Source organism: Natator depressus, chromosome 27, assembly GCF_965152275.1.
Source record: "Natator depressus isolate rNatDep1 chromosome 27, rNatDep2.hap1, whole genome shotgun sequence".
NCBI lineage: Eukaryota > Metazoa > Chordata > Testudines > Cheloniidae > Natator > Natator depressus.
The window spans coordinates 13,580,464-13,596,539 of NC_134260.1; the positions used below are offsets into that span (position 1 = coordinate 13,580,464).

The 16,076-nt window shown below is 61.8% G+C and overlaps 1 protein-coding gene across 3 annotated transcripts in view; it reads left to right on the plus strand.

The window, feature by feature from the left end:
• The first annotated feature begins 4,091 nt into the window (after positions 1-4,091).
• The window catches only part of IGFBP4 (insulin like growth factor binding protein 4), a 31,178-nt gene continuing 19,193 nt past the window's right edge, over positions 4,092-16,076 (plus strand). For all 3 annotated transcript variants that reach the window (XM_074940685.1, XM_074940684.1, XM_074940682.1), the window contains exon 1: positions 4,092-4,629. In XM_074940685.1, the coding sequence (XP_074796786.1) occupies positions 4,284-4,629 (346 nt within the window). In that variant the 5' untranslated portion in view covers positions 4,092-4,283. The remainder of the gene's footprint in view (positions 4,630-16,076) is intronic.

Below are 16,076 nucleotides of genomic sequence, written 5' to 3' on the forward strand. Positions count from 1 at the left end.
GGTGCCGCTGGGCCCCCGTGAGCTCGGCTCTGCTAAGCTCCCAGGCCCGGGACGTTCAGGGCTTGCCGCAGCCGTGAGAGGTTCGCAGGAAGCCTGGGGCAGAAGGTGCGAGGGAAACATCGGGCCAATCCATCTGGCCAAAACCTCTGGTGGGGCAATTCCCCGAGCTCAGTGCAGCGGATTCCCTCGGGTGAAGCGAAGCCCCGGGGGACGTGGCCCGGGGTGTCGCCAGGAGTTATTTTAGGTCTGGGGGAGGGGCTGGGATCCTTCTTGGAAGCGCCCCTGCTCTGGATCCTTTTCTCAGCCCTCGTGGGGAGTCGGTGCCCAGCTGTTCAATGGTTGTGGGGCCGGCGGGGGGGAGCGCGCACTCGTGGCTATCGGATCAGCCTGTCCTTGCAATGCCACTGATCGCCAGCAGGGGTTATTGTGCCCTCGCTCTGTGCCTCGGTTTCCCCAGTTGGCAGGGACAGTCTGTAGCGACCTGCTGGGGATCACAGAGTGTTTGCAAAGGGCGCTGCGTCCCTGCGCACAGATCCAGCGAGCGTGGGGACTGTCTGAACGGGGCAGCGAGGCACAAAGCCGTAGAGATGCTGGAATAAAGGACCCTCAGGAGCCCTGCACCTCTGAGCTAAGAGGGACCCGCGTCTCCACCTCCAAATCCTGCCAGTTTCCGCGAGAGTTTCTTCAATAGCCACTAGGTGCCAGCAGCTTTCAATTTATCGTCCTGCCTCCCTGCTTGTCCCTGGCCAGATCCTGCCCATAGCATGGAGGGGTGGGAGGCGCGGGGCCGTAGTGGAGATCCAGCCCCATAGCGCAGAGGTGGGGGGCGCGGGGCCCTCTTGCAGATCCGGCCGGGGACACAGATCCGGTGCTGTGTCTCCCGCCAGGGAGAGGAGCACAAGCCCTGTCCTGCAGAGGAGCTGCCCAGATCGCCTGGATTCGCCCCTGCGCTAGCCCTGGCCCTTGGCTTCCAGCTGAGTGTTCATTTCTTCCGTCTCCCAGGCCCGGGCCGGGAGCGATGGCGCTGGGCCGGTCTCCTGGGAGAGAGGCGCTGCCCAGTGGCCCGTTTCTCCAGTGCTGAGATGGGAGACATTCCCCGGCGCTGCAGGGCCTGGGGTGGAGGTTCCCGGGCGTGTTCCCCGAGTCAGCGCTGAGCCCCAGGCTCTCTGTGGGCCAGGCCCTTCCCCCGCACGGAGGAGGGAGGGTCCCTGCTGGCAGACTCTGTGCCAGGCCGGCGGGCACTGGGGGCCCTGTGCTGCTGGCTGGGCGTCATTGGCAGAGCCGTAGAGCGCTGGGCAGACCGACCTTTGGGGAGGTTGGCAGAGGAGGCTGTTAGTTCCCCCTGGCCAGGCCAAAGCCCGCTGTGGGCAGCTCCCTTCCCCTGGCGTGGTCACTGCAGGGTGGGATTCTCCTTCACTTCCTGTCCCAAACAGCTGATGGGGGCGGGAGGGGAGGGTCCCTGCGATCTCAGACCTGCCTCTAGCTTCCCCCAGCAAGCAGCTCAAAGCCCCTGTAGCCGGCGCTGATCCGGGGGAGGGACACAGAACCAGGCCCCTGGTGTGTCCTGGGCTGAGCTCCGGGGGCTTTTGTCAGCTTGGTCTCCGCCTCCGGCCTGCTGGGCACCCAGGAATGCAGGGAACCCTCTGCCTGGCAGATGCCCAGTGCCCTGCGGCACGATGGACACGGGCAGCTCCCTGGGCTGCTCAGGAGGCCACACCCGGGTCGTTTGCGCCACGCTGGGCTGGGCATTCGGTGGGGCCTGGGCTGCTGGACATGGACGGTCCCCTCTGAGCCCAGAGGTGGGGCCTGTCTGCCGTCGGGCCCGGAGGCAGTTCGCTTCGCTGTTCCCTCATGCTCCCCCTGCTTGTGGGGGGAGGCCTGGGAACTGGGGGGTGGAAGATGGGCCCGACGCCAAGGTGAGGGGCCTGGGCCTCCTGGATACTCAACCGTAGAACCTGTGAGGTGCGGCTGGAAATTGGGGTGGCAGCTGGAGAGATCAGGGCTCCCTCACCCCCTGCGAGCTAACGGGACTGCAGGGCGCTCGGGGTGGTGTTCTCAGGGGGTGGGGAAGGTAGGGGCTCCCTTGCCATCTGTGCCTCCCATGGGTGCCTCGCCCCAGGGTCCTGGGCAGCCCCCAGTCCTCGGGCCGGCCTGCTCCGTTACTCTAAACTTCCCCCAGCAATTCGAGTGGGAAGTGGTGGTGGTGGGGGGGTCAGCTGCCCTCCCTAAGCTCTGTTGGCTTCAGCAGAGTTGGAGCAGGCCTGAGCTGCTGCCCGGTGTCTCAGGGTGGCAGGCGGCGCTGACCGGCCCCCCCGGCTGCCTTGTGCTGGGTGAGTGCTGGCGGTGCAGGCTGCCCCAAAGCTTCATCCCACCGGAATAAACAGGAGCTGCTGGGCTAACCCCCGGTGCTGTGCCGGGGGCACTGCTTCCAGAGGGAGTGGGGAGGGAAACCCTGGGCCAGGCATCACCCCTCTGCTCTCACATGGAACCTCTTGCCCTGTATCGGCCAAGAGCGAAGTCAGTCCTGGCCCAGTCTCTGCTCCGAGCTCAGACTCGATTTAGAGCTGAGGGGAACTTGGTTCTTCTTTATCCCGGCCCATCTGCTGGGCAGGAGCAGATGTCAGTGGCCTGCAACCTGGGGTTTGTTGGAGGAGAAATCAGTGAATCAGAGGCTGGGATATGCTTAGTGTCACTGGTTTTATTTACACAAATGCACCCATCCCTGAACAGAGGTGGTCACAAACAGCATGCAGAGAAATCCCGTCCCCCAGCAATCTCAGCCCAACACCAGTGTCTGATTCCCAAGGAGCAACTCTGCCTCCAGTATTGGCTGTTGTTAGAGAGATGAAGGCAAAGAGCAAACTCTCCTGCAGCTCCCCACAGCTCCCCCGCCCCCAAAAACCTACAAGAACCAAATGACACTAACAACAACACTGCATTTCTTCAATGGCTAACAACTTGCTCGCACAGCAAGAAAACGAACTTGTAAGACTATGAGTAATGGCGCCACCTGGTGACCCCTGCCACAACGATGTATATTTATCCTGGGCTGGGTTATGAGAGCTAGTCTCCAGCCTGAGCACCTGGATTTGAAGCCCCCCCCGGGAGTGAACCGTGGCTCTGTGGCCAGGGGCACAGCGCACCCTCAAGCAGAGAGCTCACATGCCTGGGGGCACAGCAGGCAGAGACTCGCCTCTGGGGCCTGGAGATCGGGTCCCCACTCTGGTCACAGGCCAAGTGACATTGGCAGAGCTCAGTGTTTTATTGAGTCACCTCAGACTCTTTGCAAAACACCTCCTGATTCCTGACTCCGCTCAAAAGATTCCTGGGACTTGACTGGCGGGGGCAGGGGGAGGCTGTCAGTCAGGATTGAGGGGCACTAGCTAGCCGGGGGCTGTGGGTCGGGAGTGAGGGGCACCAGCAGAGATGGGGGCAGGGAGCCCAGGGCTGGGATAGCAGGGGGCTGCGGGTCGGGGGTGAGGGGCACCAGCAGAGCTGGGGGCAGGGAGCCCAGGGCTGGGATAGCAGGGGGCTGCGGGTCGGGAGTGAGGGGCACCAGCAGAGCTGGGGGGCAGGGAGCCCAGGGCTGGGATAGCAGGGGGCTGCGGGTCGGGAGTGAGGGGCACCAGCAGAGACGGGGGGCAGGGAGCCCAGGGCTGGGATAGCAGGGGGCTGCGGGTCGGGGGTGAGGGGCACCAGCAGAGCTGGGGGGCAGGGAGCCCAGGGCTGGGATAGCAGGGGGCTACGGGTCGGGAGTGGGGGTCACCGGCACAGTTGGGGGGCAGGGAGCCCAGGGCTGGGCTAGCAGAGGGCTGCGGGTCGGGAGTGAGGGGGCCCGGAGAGCTGCGGGGCAGCCCAGGGTGGCGATCAGAGCTGCAGCTGCTCTCTGGAGCCTGGGCCCCTCCCCGTGGGCTCAGAGCAGCCCCTTGCCGCTGACTCTGGGCTGCTCCCAGCCCTGCCCGTTCTCCGCCCCGGGCACTGGGCTGGCCCCGCGGGGAGGGACCGGGCTGTGACAGCTCCGGCAGGCGGGGAGCCGGGGGCGTGGCCAGGGGCCGGTATAAAGTCCAGGGACTCTCGGCTCCCCCAGGCAGTGCGGAGTCTGGATGGCTACTGGCCGGGCTGAGAGCTGGCTGTGAAGCCCCTCTCCTCTCTGCGCGTCTGGGGGGGGCCTGCCTGGCACCCCGGCTGGGACCCTGCTGCCTTCCTTGGCCTGCGCGCTGCCTCTGCCCGCGGCTGGCCGGTCCGTTATTCGCCATAGCGCCCGGTCCCTACGCCCGCCCGCCATGCCCTCGGGAGGCCTCTCCGCTGTGCTGCTGCTGGCCACCATGGGCCTGTGTGTCAGCGACGAAGCCATCCACTGCCCGCCCTGCTCGGAGGAGAAGCTGACCCGCTGCAAGGCGCCCATGGGCTGCGAGGAGCTGGTGCGGGAGCCGGGCTGCGGGTGCTGCGCCACCTGCGCCCTGAGCAAAGGGACGCCCTGTGGGGTTTACACTGCCCGCTGCGGCTCGGGGCTGCGCTGCTACCCGCCCCGCGGGGTGGAGAAACCCCTGCACACGCTGATGCACGGGCAGGGGGTCTGCACGGAGCTCTCCGAGATCGAGTCCCTGCAGGAGAGCCTCCAGCCGGCAGGTAAGGGGGCTGGGCGTGCGGGGGGGGGCATGCATGGGAAGGGAGCCCCCGACCCCCCCTCAGGTCAGAGCCCCACAGGCTGGCGCCGAGGGGGTGAGCCATGGGCTGGCATAAAGGGGCAGGTATGTGTGGGAGGGGAGGGGTTGGGTGGTCTGTCCCTGGACACTCAGCTGCCCAGGGGCGCTGCGGGGAGGTGAGCCGTGCCCACGGCTGGACCTTTAACACCCACCGGCGCAGAAGTGCCCTCCCCAACTGGCCAGCGATGGGGGCTTGGCAGCTGGGAGGCCCCTGTGGGAAGATGCTAATGGCCAGACTCAGCTGAGAGACGGAGCTGGATCGTTTGGGCGGGAAGGGGTTAATGTCAGTGGCCGGTGCTCGGGAGGGGGCAGTTCTCCGGGTACAAGGGGCCGAAAGGGGGCACTCAGAGGAGCCCGGCTGGCTGCAGTAGAGGAGCCGGCTGACCCTCTGTGCCATCCTGGGGGGGGCAGCCCTGCTGGTGCACTTGTCTGCCAGGGCAGAGCTGGGCTGGTTCCCTGCAACAACTGGCACGAGGATCCCAGCGCCTAGTGTCCAGCTTGCCCACCCCATGCCAGGTGCCTGCGCTTCCCCCAGTGCCAGCCGTGGTGGGTTCCTTGCCAGGTGAGGAAACCCACGGATTTCCTTGCCCACCCTTGCCCTGCCAGTGAGAGGCCCCCTCCCCACAGTGCCCAGAGGCCGGCAGAGAGGCGGAGCAAATGAACGGGCCCAGCACTGGCCAAGCACTGCCTGGGCTATGGGCCATGGGGGCTCCAGGCCCCTGGGCCAGCCCTGTGCCTTGAGCCAGGGGCACTCCAGGAGCAAGACAGCCCCCGGCTGATCCATCGCCACAGGGTCAGATTTGCATCCTCTGGCCCCGCCCCTAGCCCCTCAGACTCCGCCTCCTCCCTGGGCGGCACATGGAGGGGTAGAAGACGGGGGCTGTGTCATGGAGCTGGCTGAGCCCCTGTTCCACAGGGCACCCTGTGTGCATGGGCCTAGGTGGCATCATCGGCCATGCCACATCCCCTCCCCAGGGCACGGGCTCGGCAGGCCGGCTGGGGGTTACAGAGCAGAGGAGCCCAGTGTCAGGAGGGTGGATGGAGAGTTCGTTCCCCTTGCTCAGAAGGACACGCTCCCTCCTCCGGTTCCCTGGCACCCCCGTGCCCTCTGCCGCTCCCCCCTTCCTCCGCTGGGCCACACAGCAGCCCGGGAGGAAAGAGGCCTCTGGGCACAGGCTGCCCTTTCGAACCAGGGTCTGGCCTTGGCCCTGGGGCTGGGAGTCAGGGAGGGGCTGACACCTGTTCCCCACCCCAGCCAAGAGCCTGGGAATGAAGGACGGACCCCTCGCAGCTTGGGCTAGGGAGGGCCACAGGACGCCACCCAGGGCGAGTGGAATAGGAATACCAGGCATCCACCCACACATCTATCCGTCCAGCCACCGGTCCTTCCATCTGTCCAGCCGTTCGTCCATCCATCCATCCTTCATCCGTCCTCCCTTCGCTCTGCACAGGGAAGGCTGGTGAGACCGGGGGCTTGGGGCTGAGCTAGAGGCGGGACCGTGGCCCTACATCTGCGCTTCCTCCCACCGGTTCGAGCTGGTAGCTTCGGCGATGGACACGAACCTGATCCTGGGGGAGGGTTTGGAATCGGCACCTCGATCAGGATCCGGACCATGCAGCTGAGCATCTGCGCTCCAGCCCCGGGCTGGGACCTGGGCCGAGCTCCGGTTGCTTTGCAGGGACCTCTGCCTTTTGGTGGATCCCCCGGCGTTGCCGGGCGAATGGGGAGCTGGCCACGGGGGACAGGGAACGGCCCTTCCCATTGGCTGGAGCTGGGGGAGGCTGCCTGTCTCCTTCCCTCCGCCTGGATCACACTCAGCCTCCTGTGTTCTGCCTGGAGCAGGCACGGGAGGGGCAGGACTCCTGGGGCATCCCTGCCTATGCGGGTTGCCTTGGGCACTGTGCCCGGGCCACCCCGTTGCTGCGTCGGGGAAACACACCCGTGCCCTGAACCCGGAGCCAGCTGCTCCCACGCTAGCCTGGTGCTGCCCGTGGGTGCTCGCAGCCCCTGAGGCCCTTCCGCCCTGCCAGACGCAGGCTGCTCCTCCAGCCATTACGTCTCTGCACCTCCCTCTCCCCCTCCCCTCGCTCTTCCGCTCCAGTAGACTTGGGCTGGGGACACGGGGGTCCCTCGGGGTGTTGGAACCGGCTTGCTGTGTGGGCACAGTGGTGCCTTTGGGGCGTCCTACTGGAGGATGGGCCAGGAACGATCCCCAGGCCTGACCTTGCCGCATGGGGGTCTGTGCTGGGCCAGACTGCAAAGGCCTTGGGAAGATTTCCCGAAGGGACCCACGGGAGCTCAGCAGGTGCTCAGTTCCCATTGCACCGAGGCACCAAACCCTCTTACGCATCTTTGGAAAATCCCTCCCTTGACGTTTGTCCTGCTGGTGAACTGGAACCCAACGCCAGCTCTTCCCCGCGACGCTGGCCTGCCTTTCCCAGATCCCCGTTCCCGCTCCGACGCCATGGGGATGGGCACTCATCTAAGGCAGATCCACATCCCTTTTGCCAAATCACCTCCCTGCCCAGCGAGCCTCTGCCCTGCCTGGTTGCTGCAGCAAGGGAGTCAGGTGCAGGGACGCGGGCGTGATGACATGGTGGCTGCCTGCTGCTTTTGGCTCTGCCCTGCACAATGCAGAATTTCCCCCAGAGTCTTTAGGAAACAGACGCGCACTGTCCCGCACCCGTCTCCTCCAGCATCACAAGCTCTGGCTGGGGGGAGAGGCCCGGGCTGCGGGAACCTGGGATCTTCAGCCAGATGTTTCACTCAGAGCTTTGCGGGTACCTGGATGAGTATGAGGCATGGAGAGCAGGCGCATTATTCCTTGGGGTGTGTGGGGGGAAGCATGGTAAAGCCGGACCCGCCCAGGCTCAGGGTGGCCCCATCAGCACAGTACAGGTCACTGGACAGTTGGGATCCTTCCGCCGGCCTCCATTAATCCCAACCTTCTCCCCTGTCATATTGTCTTTGCTGCCAGCTTCCCTCCTCTCTCCCAGTGAGTTTACACCCTCTTGTAGGCATCCCCGAGGCAGCCTGAGCCATTGGTAGGTGGCCACCTGGCCAGTTGTGACTGGCCTGGCAGGCTTTTCTACTGCCTTGCTGTTCACCGCTCAGAAGTCATTCGCTGTTTTTTGGCTGTGGCCATGTGTGGCCATGAGTGCAGCGATCTTTACTGGCCGAGTCCGTCATGGCTGGGAGTGCGCTGTGGCCACCTGGCTGGCACCCAGGTCCCACGCTGCATGCATGCGGTGCGTGTGCCAGGACAGATGCCAGCCAATGGGGAAGCGGTGCCCTCATCCCGCCTCCGAATTCCTCCACATCCCGTGTAACTTTCCGAATGCTGAGACCCTTCCTGGACCCGCCCTCAGACTGGCCCCACCTCCCCTGGCGTCCAGACCCACCCACAGACTGGCCTCGCCGCTCCTGGAATCTGGATCTGCCCACAGAATGGCTGGTATTTGTGTGCCTCAGAGGTGGCAGCCCTGCCCATTGGGTAGAGCTCAGGGCTGGGAGGCAGTAGAGTGGCTCTTAGGTTCTGTTACTGACTCGGATGAACTATGGCAAGTTTCTGAATCTCCCCGTGCCCCAGCTCCCAACCTGTAAAATGGGCATAGCAGGCTGGCTAGACTGGGCTTCTGTCACCAGTGTCCTCTACTGGATAGAATAAGAACTGCTCTCCTGTGTATCACATGCCCAGTACTGACAGCAAGCGTGGTTGTTATTCATTCTCCGTATTACCGTCGTGCCTATGAGCCCTAGTCACGGACCATGACCCTTTGTGCCAGGCGCTGTACAAACACAGATCAAAGAGCTGACAAGCTCTGGAAAGAGAAACCAGCTGGCTACAGCCAGACCAATGTGGGAGTCCCGGGGAGTGAGCCAATGCTGTGTGAATAGATGACCCAGATGCAGGGTGGGCATTGGGGCTGTACATGCAGCAGGAACAATGGGGTGGCCGGAAGGAAGTTTGTTACGTGGCAGGGAGCTGGTGCCGTTGGAGCCGGACGAGATGAGTATATGTTACTCCCCCGTGCATTATTGCCAGGGGGGTCTCTGGTAATTCGATGATGAGTGACGTTCCCTGCCTGTGCCGGGGACCCCTGGACTTTCCGTGAGAACCGAGCATCCTAAGCCCCTCTGAAAACGCAAGCCGTAATCAATAGCCAGTGCCCAGGTGTGGGCAGGTGTCGGCACCATCCGGCTGAGATCCCAGGGCCAGGGAAAAAGACCCAGGTTGGTGCTGCAGGCTGGGGGGGGAGGAGGGGGGCACAGGTTCAGCGGCACCTGCCCCAGCTGGTGGCACCCCGGAAGGGGAGATGGCAGGTGGACTGGGTGGGTTTCAGGGCTTGTCTACACAGAGAAATTGACGGCTGTGGCTAGGGAGGTCTAAGAATGACTCTGCCCTAGCGCTGCCCAGCCCTGCAGAGCGTTCCTGGAGACCCGCTGATTGCGTCCTCCAGGCAGACGTGACTGGGGAGAAGTTAATGTGTAGCTAGGACAGTAAACATGGGTCCCCAGTACCAGGAATTGCGCATCCCAGGAAATCCACGGGTGGGGGCAGGGGGTTCTTTTTGGATTGCTCTTGAAATTGTGGCCCAGGCCTGGCAATCTTTGTCCTTGACCACGGGGCATGTGGTGTGATGGGCCGGCGCCCGCTGGAGCTGCATACCAAGGAGGTTCGCTAGGAAGCCAGGGGAGCAGGTGGCTCATGCCCTGATATGGAAAGGGGGCACTGCTTTTCTGAGTCTGGGATGGGAAACCCGGCTGCCTGCCCAGGGCTTGAAAGATCGCTGAGTTTGGAGCTCACCAGTGGGGCTGAGGGAAGCCCCACCCCTGCCCCCATGGACACATCACCCCAGCTGTTAATGGAGCCGTGTTGATGAAGGCGGCTCTTGCAGCTGGGCGGCTGAGCGCCAGCCGATGGGCAAGGAAGGAAATGCAGTGGGGGGCACGTGACCCTTCTGACCCACGCTCCCCTCCCCCTCGGCTCCCAACTCCCCTGAGCTTTGCTGCACTTCAGGATCCGGGCCCCCGAGTTGGAGGTTCAGGCCCGGTAAAGGGAAGCCGAATGCAGCTCCCCAAGGGGGTGGTTCATCTCCCTGGGGGAATTGCTCAGCCGAGCCATGGAGGGGGGAGAAAAGCCAATGGGACGGGGGGGCCTGCGGACTCGGACCCACCATCCACTGCCCAGGGATGCGCAATGTACCTGCGAGCTGATTGTTAACCCTTCCAACCCCAGAGTCTGCCAGCCAAGCAGCCACTCGGGAAGCCATGTGCCCGGTGTAGCGTGTGCAATGGCTGTCTCCAAAGGGTTAATGGTGCCCTACCTGCCTCTTCTCTTGCATGTTGCTACAGGCCAGTGAAGTCACCTACACCTGCTTTGACCGGTACTTCCACTTGGGCTGCCCCAGGGGGAGCTCACTGGCTCCCCTGCAGCACCCCTACACTCCCTCCGGAAGGCTCCAGGCCCCACAGGGGTCAGCGGGGCAGGAGGGTGCTGTGGACGGGTGCCACGTGACGAGGCCGTGTGTGGGGCTGGGCCTGGTCCTCCTGCTCTCCGGGCTGTGTTTGCGGACAAGATTGGTGGCTGATAACAAGGTGGCTCCCAGCAGAACAAATACAGAGATGTAGCCAGGTGGGTGTGGGCCTGCCCGGCAGAGCCCTGTGAATGCGGGATGGGGTGGGAGAACGTATGCCCACTCACCTGGACCCTGATGGGTGCCTGGCTGGAACTGGGACAAAGAGGAAGGGAAACCAAGAGGAATCAGCTGGCTGCAACGTTCCGTGTCCCTGGGAACCCCACAAGTTCACTGTTTCATCCCATGAAAACAACATTGCAAACTCTTCTGAGGAGGAGCGGAACTGGATTAAGAGAGGCACAACAGGACTATGGGCCCTGGCTTCTCGACTTAAATCATGAGATTGGAACATCAGCTTTTAAAAAGTAAACAAAAAACAAATGCTCCTGGCTCTCATGGATGAAAAAAAAGCTTGAAAATATGACCAGAGCATAACTGGTGTCTGCCTGAGTTTGCAGAGAGCCTGGAACAAGAGCTCAAAGGAGTGTGATCCCATTCATCTTAACTCAGAAACCTGTTGCCTCTCCAGAGAGGAGCAGAGTGACAACTTGGGGACAGGGACATGTCCTGGGCTGGGCCCATGGGATGTGTGTTTAGGGTCCTGGATTGCCTTAATTTGGTGATGGACAGGATCCCTGTCTGTGCTGGAGGCACCTGGGAAACAAAAATCCAGCCAGGTTTGCATTTGAAAAGATGCACCAGGCAGCTAAAATCTCCAAATTTGGCTTCTTTCAACCAACAGCCAGGGCTTCTCCAAAAGCGGTCCCTGGCTTGGTTTGCTCAGCTGCCGGCATGAGAATGAATTAAACCCAGCTGCGAGGCCAGGCCATTGCACCCCAGGGACTCCTGGGCCATACTCAGGAAGTGCAGGTAATTAACCTTATTTCTGCTGCCACCCACAATTACCAGACAGGCTCCAGAAATCATGAAATTTAAACATAAAAGAACCCGACATTTATTTATTTATTTGCTGTCTGGGTTGTGAGCCTTTAGGTTTAGTGGTTTTAATCTTTTCTCCACCGTCACAAGATCTAGCAACTTCCTGGGGATCTTTAATGACAGCTGAGATTCTCACCTAATCACAGGGCTCCAGCAGCTGGGGCTTTAGGAACCCCCAAGTATCGTGAGACTTGCCATAAGCCTGAGAGTTTGCAACATGGCTGCATTAAGCTAATGGTGCAAAGCCTGTATGGAGCCAAAGAATGTTTGGTTTGTCAGAACATGGGAACTGCCAGACTGAACCAGATCTGAGGTCCATCCAGTCCAGTGTCCCATCTCTACCAGTGGGCAGCAACAGGTGTCTCAGAGGAAGGTGTCAGAACCCCATGGTCAACATAAGTGGGATTATCTACTTCTGCCACATTAGCTCTCATCCTGATCTCTAATAGCTAGAGACAAGATTAAACCTTGCGGTAGGAGGTTAAATAGCCCTTCCAAACTTGGTTGTCATTAATGATGATAAGTCTGGGTGTTCTTGCTATCCAGATGTCTAGCTCCTTTTTGAATCGTGATAAATTCTTGGCCCCAGCAACTTCCTGTGGCAATGAGTTCCACTGTCTAACTTTGTCGGTTTCTGTCTTGTGGCATTCAGCAGCAGCTGCTGCTCTTGAGTGTGTGTGGGATTCAGGAAAAGCCAAAGGCACCTCCCCCCCCCCCCCCCCCGTGCCCCAACACTTCGCCAGTGGTTAGTAATGATTTAGTACTGGATAAATGTCTGAGAAAATTTGACCCTGTGGGAACTACATATATGTTGTGTGGCTGCATGGGCATGCGGGGGACGGAACCTCTTCCCTCCTCTCCACACAGACATGCCGACCCCAGTGAATATGCTAGCCCCTTGTTAGCAGCCTGATTTGCACATGGTTCCCATGGCACCTTGCTCTCTGCTGTGTCTTTCAGTTTTTCCAGCTGCCTTAATTTAAATCTAGCTTGTTTCAGAGCTGGCGAGGTGTTTTTCCCCCCCACAGTGTGGAGAGGGAGCCGGGATGATGCTGGCAACGGGCCATGTGCGGCTGGTTTTAAGTTTGTTTATGGGACAGGCTAAAAATAGCAGGTAGGAAGAATGGATATAGCAGACAGCTGGGTGAGCCTGCCCAAGGGCAGGGGAACTAGCCCAGTGTGCTGTGGTCATTTCTACCTGGAGCATGCTATCTATCTGCCTAGTCTGGATCCTGCTCCCTGCTCTCCTCGCGTCGGGGGCATCCCAAGTCTGAGATTTGAACCTCTCCAGCAGCCGAGGCTCCGGGCACTATTGTTCTGGTGCTGACTTAGCTCTAGTCCATCGGATACGCTTTGGGCATCCATCAGGAGATTTCTTTCCTTTGATCCCAAGAGTCGACTTGGCCTGTGCTTCCAGCCTAGGGGCCCTCCGCCGGGATCACGTCACGCTTGGACTCAGGGAGGGGAGGAAACGCCAGGCTGTTTGCTGAGTAACGTGGCTTCAGCGAAATGGGGCTGGCACAGGGGTGATGCGACCGTCTGGCCCCGCTTTCAGGGGTGGTGGCTGCTGAGCGGAGGGGTGGCGTGGGGTAACCGCTCAGCGCCTGCTCTGCTCCGGCATCTTCCCGGCTCTTTCTAGAATCATTAGATTGTAACGGACGATGTTGCAGCGAGCAACAGTTACCCAGCATCGCCTGGCACTGGCCCAGAGGCGTTCTGGAGTCTCGAGACAGCGGAAGCAGGATCCGCCGCACCTGGGAGTTAATGGTGTCTCTCTGCTCCAGAGCAATGTAATTCTGGGCACCATTTGTCCCCAGGCTTACCAGCACCGACACATGATTGCAGGGAGACGCTCTGCCTTTCCAGGGAGGAGGAGCGAGCCAGCGGGGTTATGGTAACGGAAAACCCAGATCAACCAGCATCAGAAAATAGAGCAGCGCTTCCCAGGGTATTCGTGCATGTGAGAGCTCTCTCCCTCTGTCTGTCTCTCTGGCTCCAGGGGGATCTTTCATCACACTCCTCACCCTGCTAGCAGTACAGGTAACTCTGCCACGCCCACCCCCAATTCTGGTCTGGCTCTTGCATGTGGCCAGAGTTTGGGAGCTACGGAAATACGAGCGTGGCCTTGTCCCACTGTCTGTGCCTCAGACCCCAGGAGGAGCTGCTTGGCCAGAGGTCTGGGGGGTGTGTGTGTGAATCCAGCCTGTCCCCTCTGCCCGGGATGGATGGTTGGGTAAGGCAGACAGACCAAACAGCCCTCTCTGTTTCTCCATGGCCCAGCTCCCACCCTTCCCTCCCCCGGGGCTTCCAGACTCTCAGCTGGCGAGGCCTGCAGTATCCAGGTGGGCGTCACGCCCCGGGAGATGGGGGCTGATCCCTGGGTGGTCTCCTGAGTGCAGACACGGGAGGGGGGCTGTGCACAAGCAGGTGTGCAGCCATGTACACAGGTGGACACCCAGGTATGCAGGCGTGCCGCTGTGTACACAGATGTGCCTCCAGGTACACAGGTGTCCCAGCGACCCCCCTTATCCCCCCGCTGCTCATTCAAGCGCAGGTGTGCCACGGCTTGGCTGGCACAGACTCCAGCCAGCAGAGGAGGTGGTTTCCCTCCCTGCAGAGGTTCCAATAACAAACAGATGAGGAAGCGGCCCTAGCCCCCCCCCCGCTCCAGCTCCCGCCCCGGCCAGCTCCAGCCCTGGGCTCTTCCTTTTGCCTCCTGCCTGACCTGCTCCCCCCTCCCCGCCTCACCCAGCCCTGCTCCTTCCTCGCAGAGCCAGAACTCGGTGGGACGAGCGCTGCCTTCCCCCGGCCGGCGCCTGCCAAGCGAGAGGGGCTCGGCAGCCAGCAAGGGCGTTTTTCTTCTCCTGCTCGGCCGCGCCGGTGCCAGGACCACCCGCAGTTGGTTACCGTGGGTGCTAGGCTCCGGCCCGCGCCTCTTTGGCCTGGGTGGCTGGGATCTCATGCACAGGGCTGGCTCCGGGTACTCAGACCCTCCTCCGCAAACCTGGCCCTGTTGTTCTCATGTGTTCCCCCCCCCCCCCCCCCCCGGGACTCACAGCCACTGGGCAAAGAAGCAGGTGAAACCCTGAGCTGGCTGGGGCTTTGCTCTCCACGCTGGGGCTCTGAGACGCCGGGTGACCCTGGGCTCTGGGGCAGTTTGGGCCGGGACCGGGGCGGGGGGGGGGAGGGCTATGCCTGGTATTGGAACTAACGCCCCAGAGGGCGGGCATGCCCACCCACGCTCTATAGCCTTGGCTGTGTTTGCAGGTGTATATTGCCCCCCCCTCCCCCCCGCCGGCCTTTCCTGGCTTGGAGACAGTGCTGGTGATTCAGCAGTGGGTGTCCTTCCTTCCTTGGCATGACCCAGTGCTCGGGGATGCGGGGCCGCTGGTGGGGCCATTGTGCTACCCAAGCTGTGATTGCATCAGTCAGCGCTCGTCAGCCAGCGCAGGGGGGGCCCCCATGTCCTGGACAGGAAGGGGTTAAGGACAGAGCGGCTGGCTCTGGGGAGCAGCCCTTCCTTCGGTGGCTCTGTTGTGATCCCGGCTGGCGTGGCTGATGTCCCAGGCCCCGCAGATGGTGCCTGGCTTAGCATCCCATTTCCTCGAGGGAGCCAAGCCCTCCGGTTTCACTTGGAGCAAACAGGTCACAGACTGACGAAGGAATGACCACGTGAGAAAGGAGGGAGCTCAGTGCGGCAACAGGGCAGGGGTTAACTGGGGGGTTTCATTCCCCTAATGCATTGATCCTTCCTGCCTTAGCCCCGGCCCGGCCCGGCCCAGCCTGCAGCATTACGGGGCAACCCTGCCTCCCCAGTCCGCTCCCTGGCTCCACCCCGGCCTGCAGAGTCACGGGAGTCTCCCAGCAGGTTCACACTGGGTGCGGGTCCCTCCATGTCAGAGGGGCTAATCCTGATTCCCGTGGGTGGGGGCAAGAGGAGACTGAGGCCCTGTGGATCCGCTCCCTGGGGTTGCACTGGGCTTCGAGATGCCAGGACCAGGTGTCTCAGCATGACACACCGCTCCCCCCCAGCCCAAACCCCAGTGTGTTGACAAGGTACCAAAAGCCAAAAGAGTTCTGCCGGGAAAGCCAAGAGCACAAAGAGCAAAGGTCCCGACGTGGCCACAGGGGGAAAAAAATCTGTTCTAAGGAAAAGGGCAGAAGGCCCCATCTCCAGCTCATCAGTGGCCTCCGGCGCTGGGGGCCCGCGGGGCTGGTGGGGAGCTGCTCCGTGCTGTGGGACTGTGCAAGGAAAGCTGGGGGGTGGGCAGCAGCAGAAGTAAGGGAGTGTCACGGAGTCCCCAGGCGATGCTCTGGAACTGCTCCCCATGAAGCCAGTCAGGACTCTGGGGGAGTCTCCTTTCTGTGAGCAGCCTGTCTGCAGGACACACAGCTCACACAGCTTCCACCTTCCTGGGTCTGACCTCGGAGCATTCAGCATCCTCTGCCCCTCCGTGCGCTTCCCACAGCGAGTCCGCCCAGGCAGGGTCCTGGGGCAGCCAGAGGGTCCTGCCCCACAACTCCGTAGTCAGACGGGACTCTCAGCCAGCCAGTAAAACAGAGGTTTATTAAGACGACAGGGGAACATGGTCTAAAACAGAGCTTGTAGGTGCAGAGAACAGGACCCCTCAGCCAGGTCCATTTTGGGGGGCAGTGAGCCAGACAACCATGTCTGCCCTTCACTCCATGTCTCCAGCCAGCCCCAAACTGAAACTCTCGCCAGCCCCTCCTCCTCTGGGCTTTCCCCTTTCCCGGGCCAGGAGGTCACCTGATTCCTTTGTTCTCCAACCCTTTAGCTCTCACCTGGCAGGGGGGAAGGGCCCAGGCCATCAGTTGCCAGGAAACAGGGTG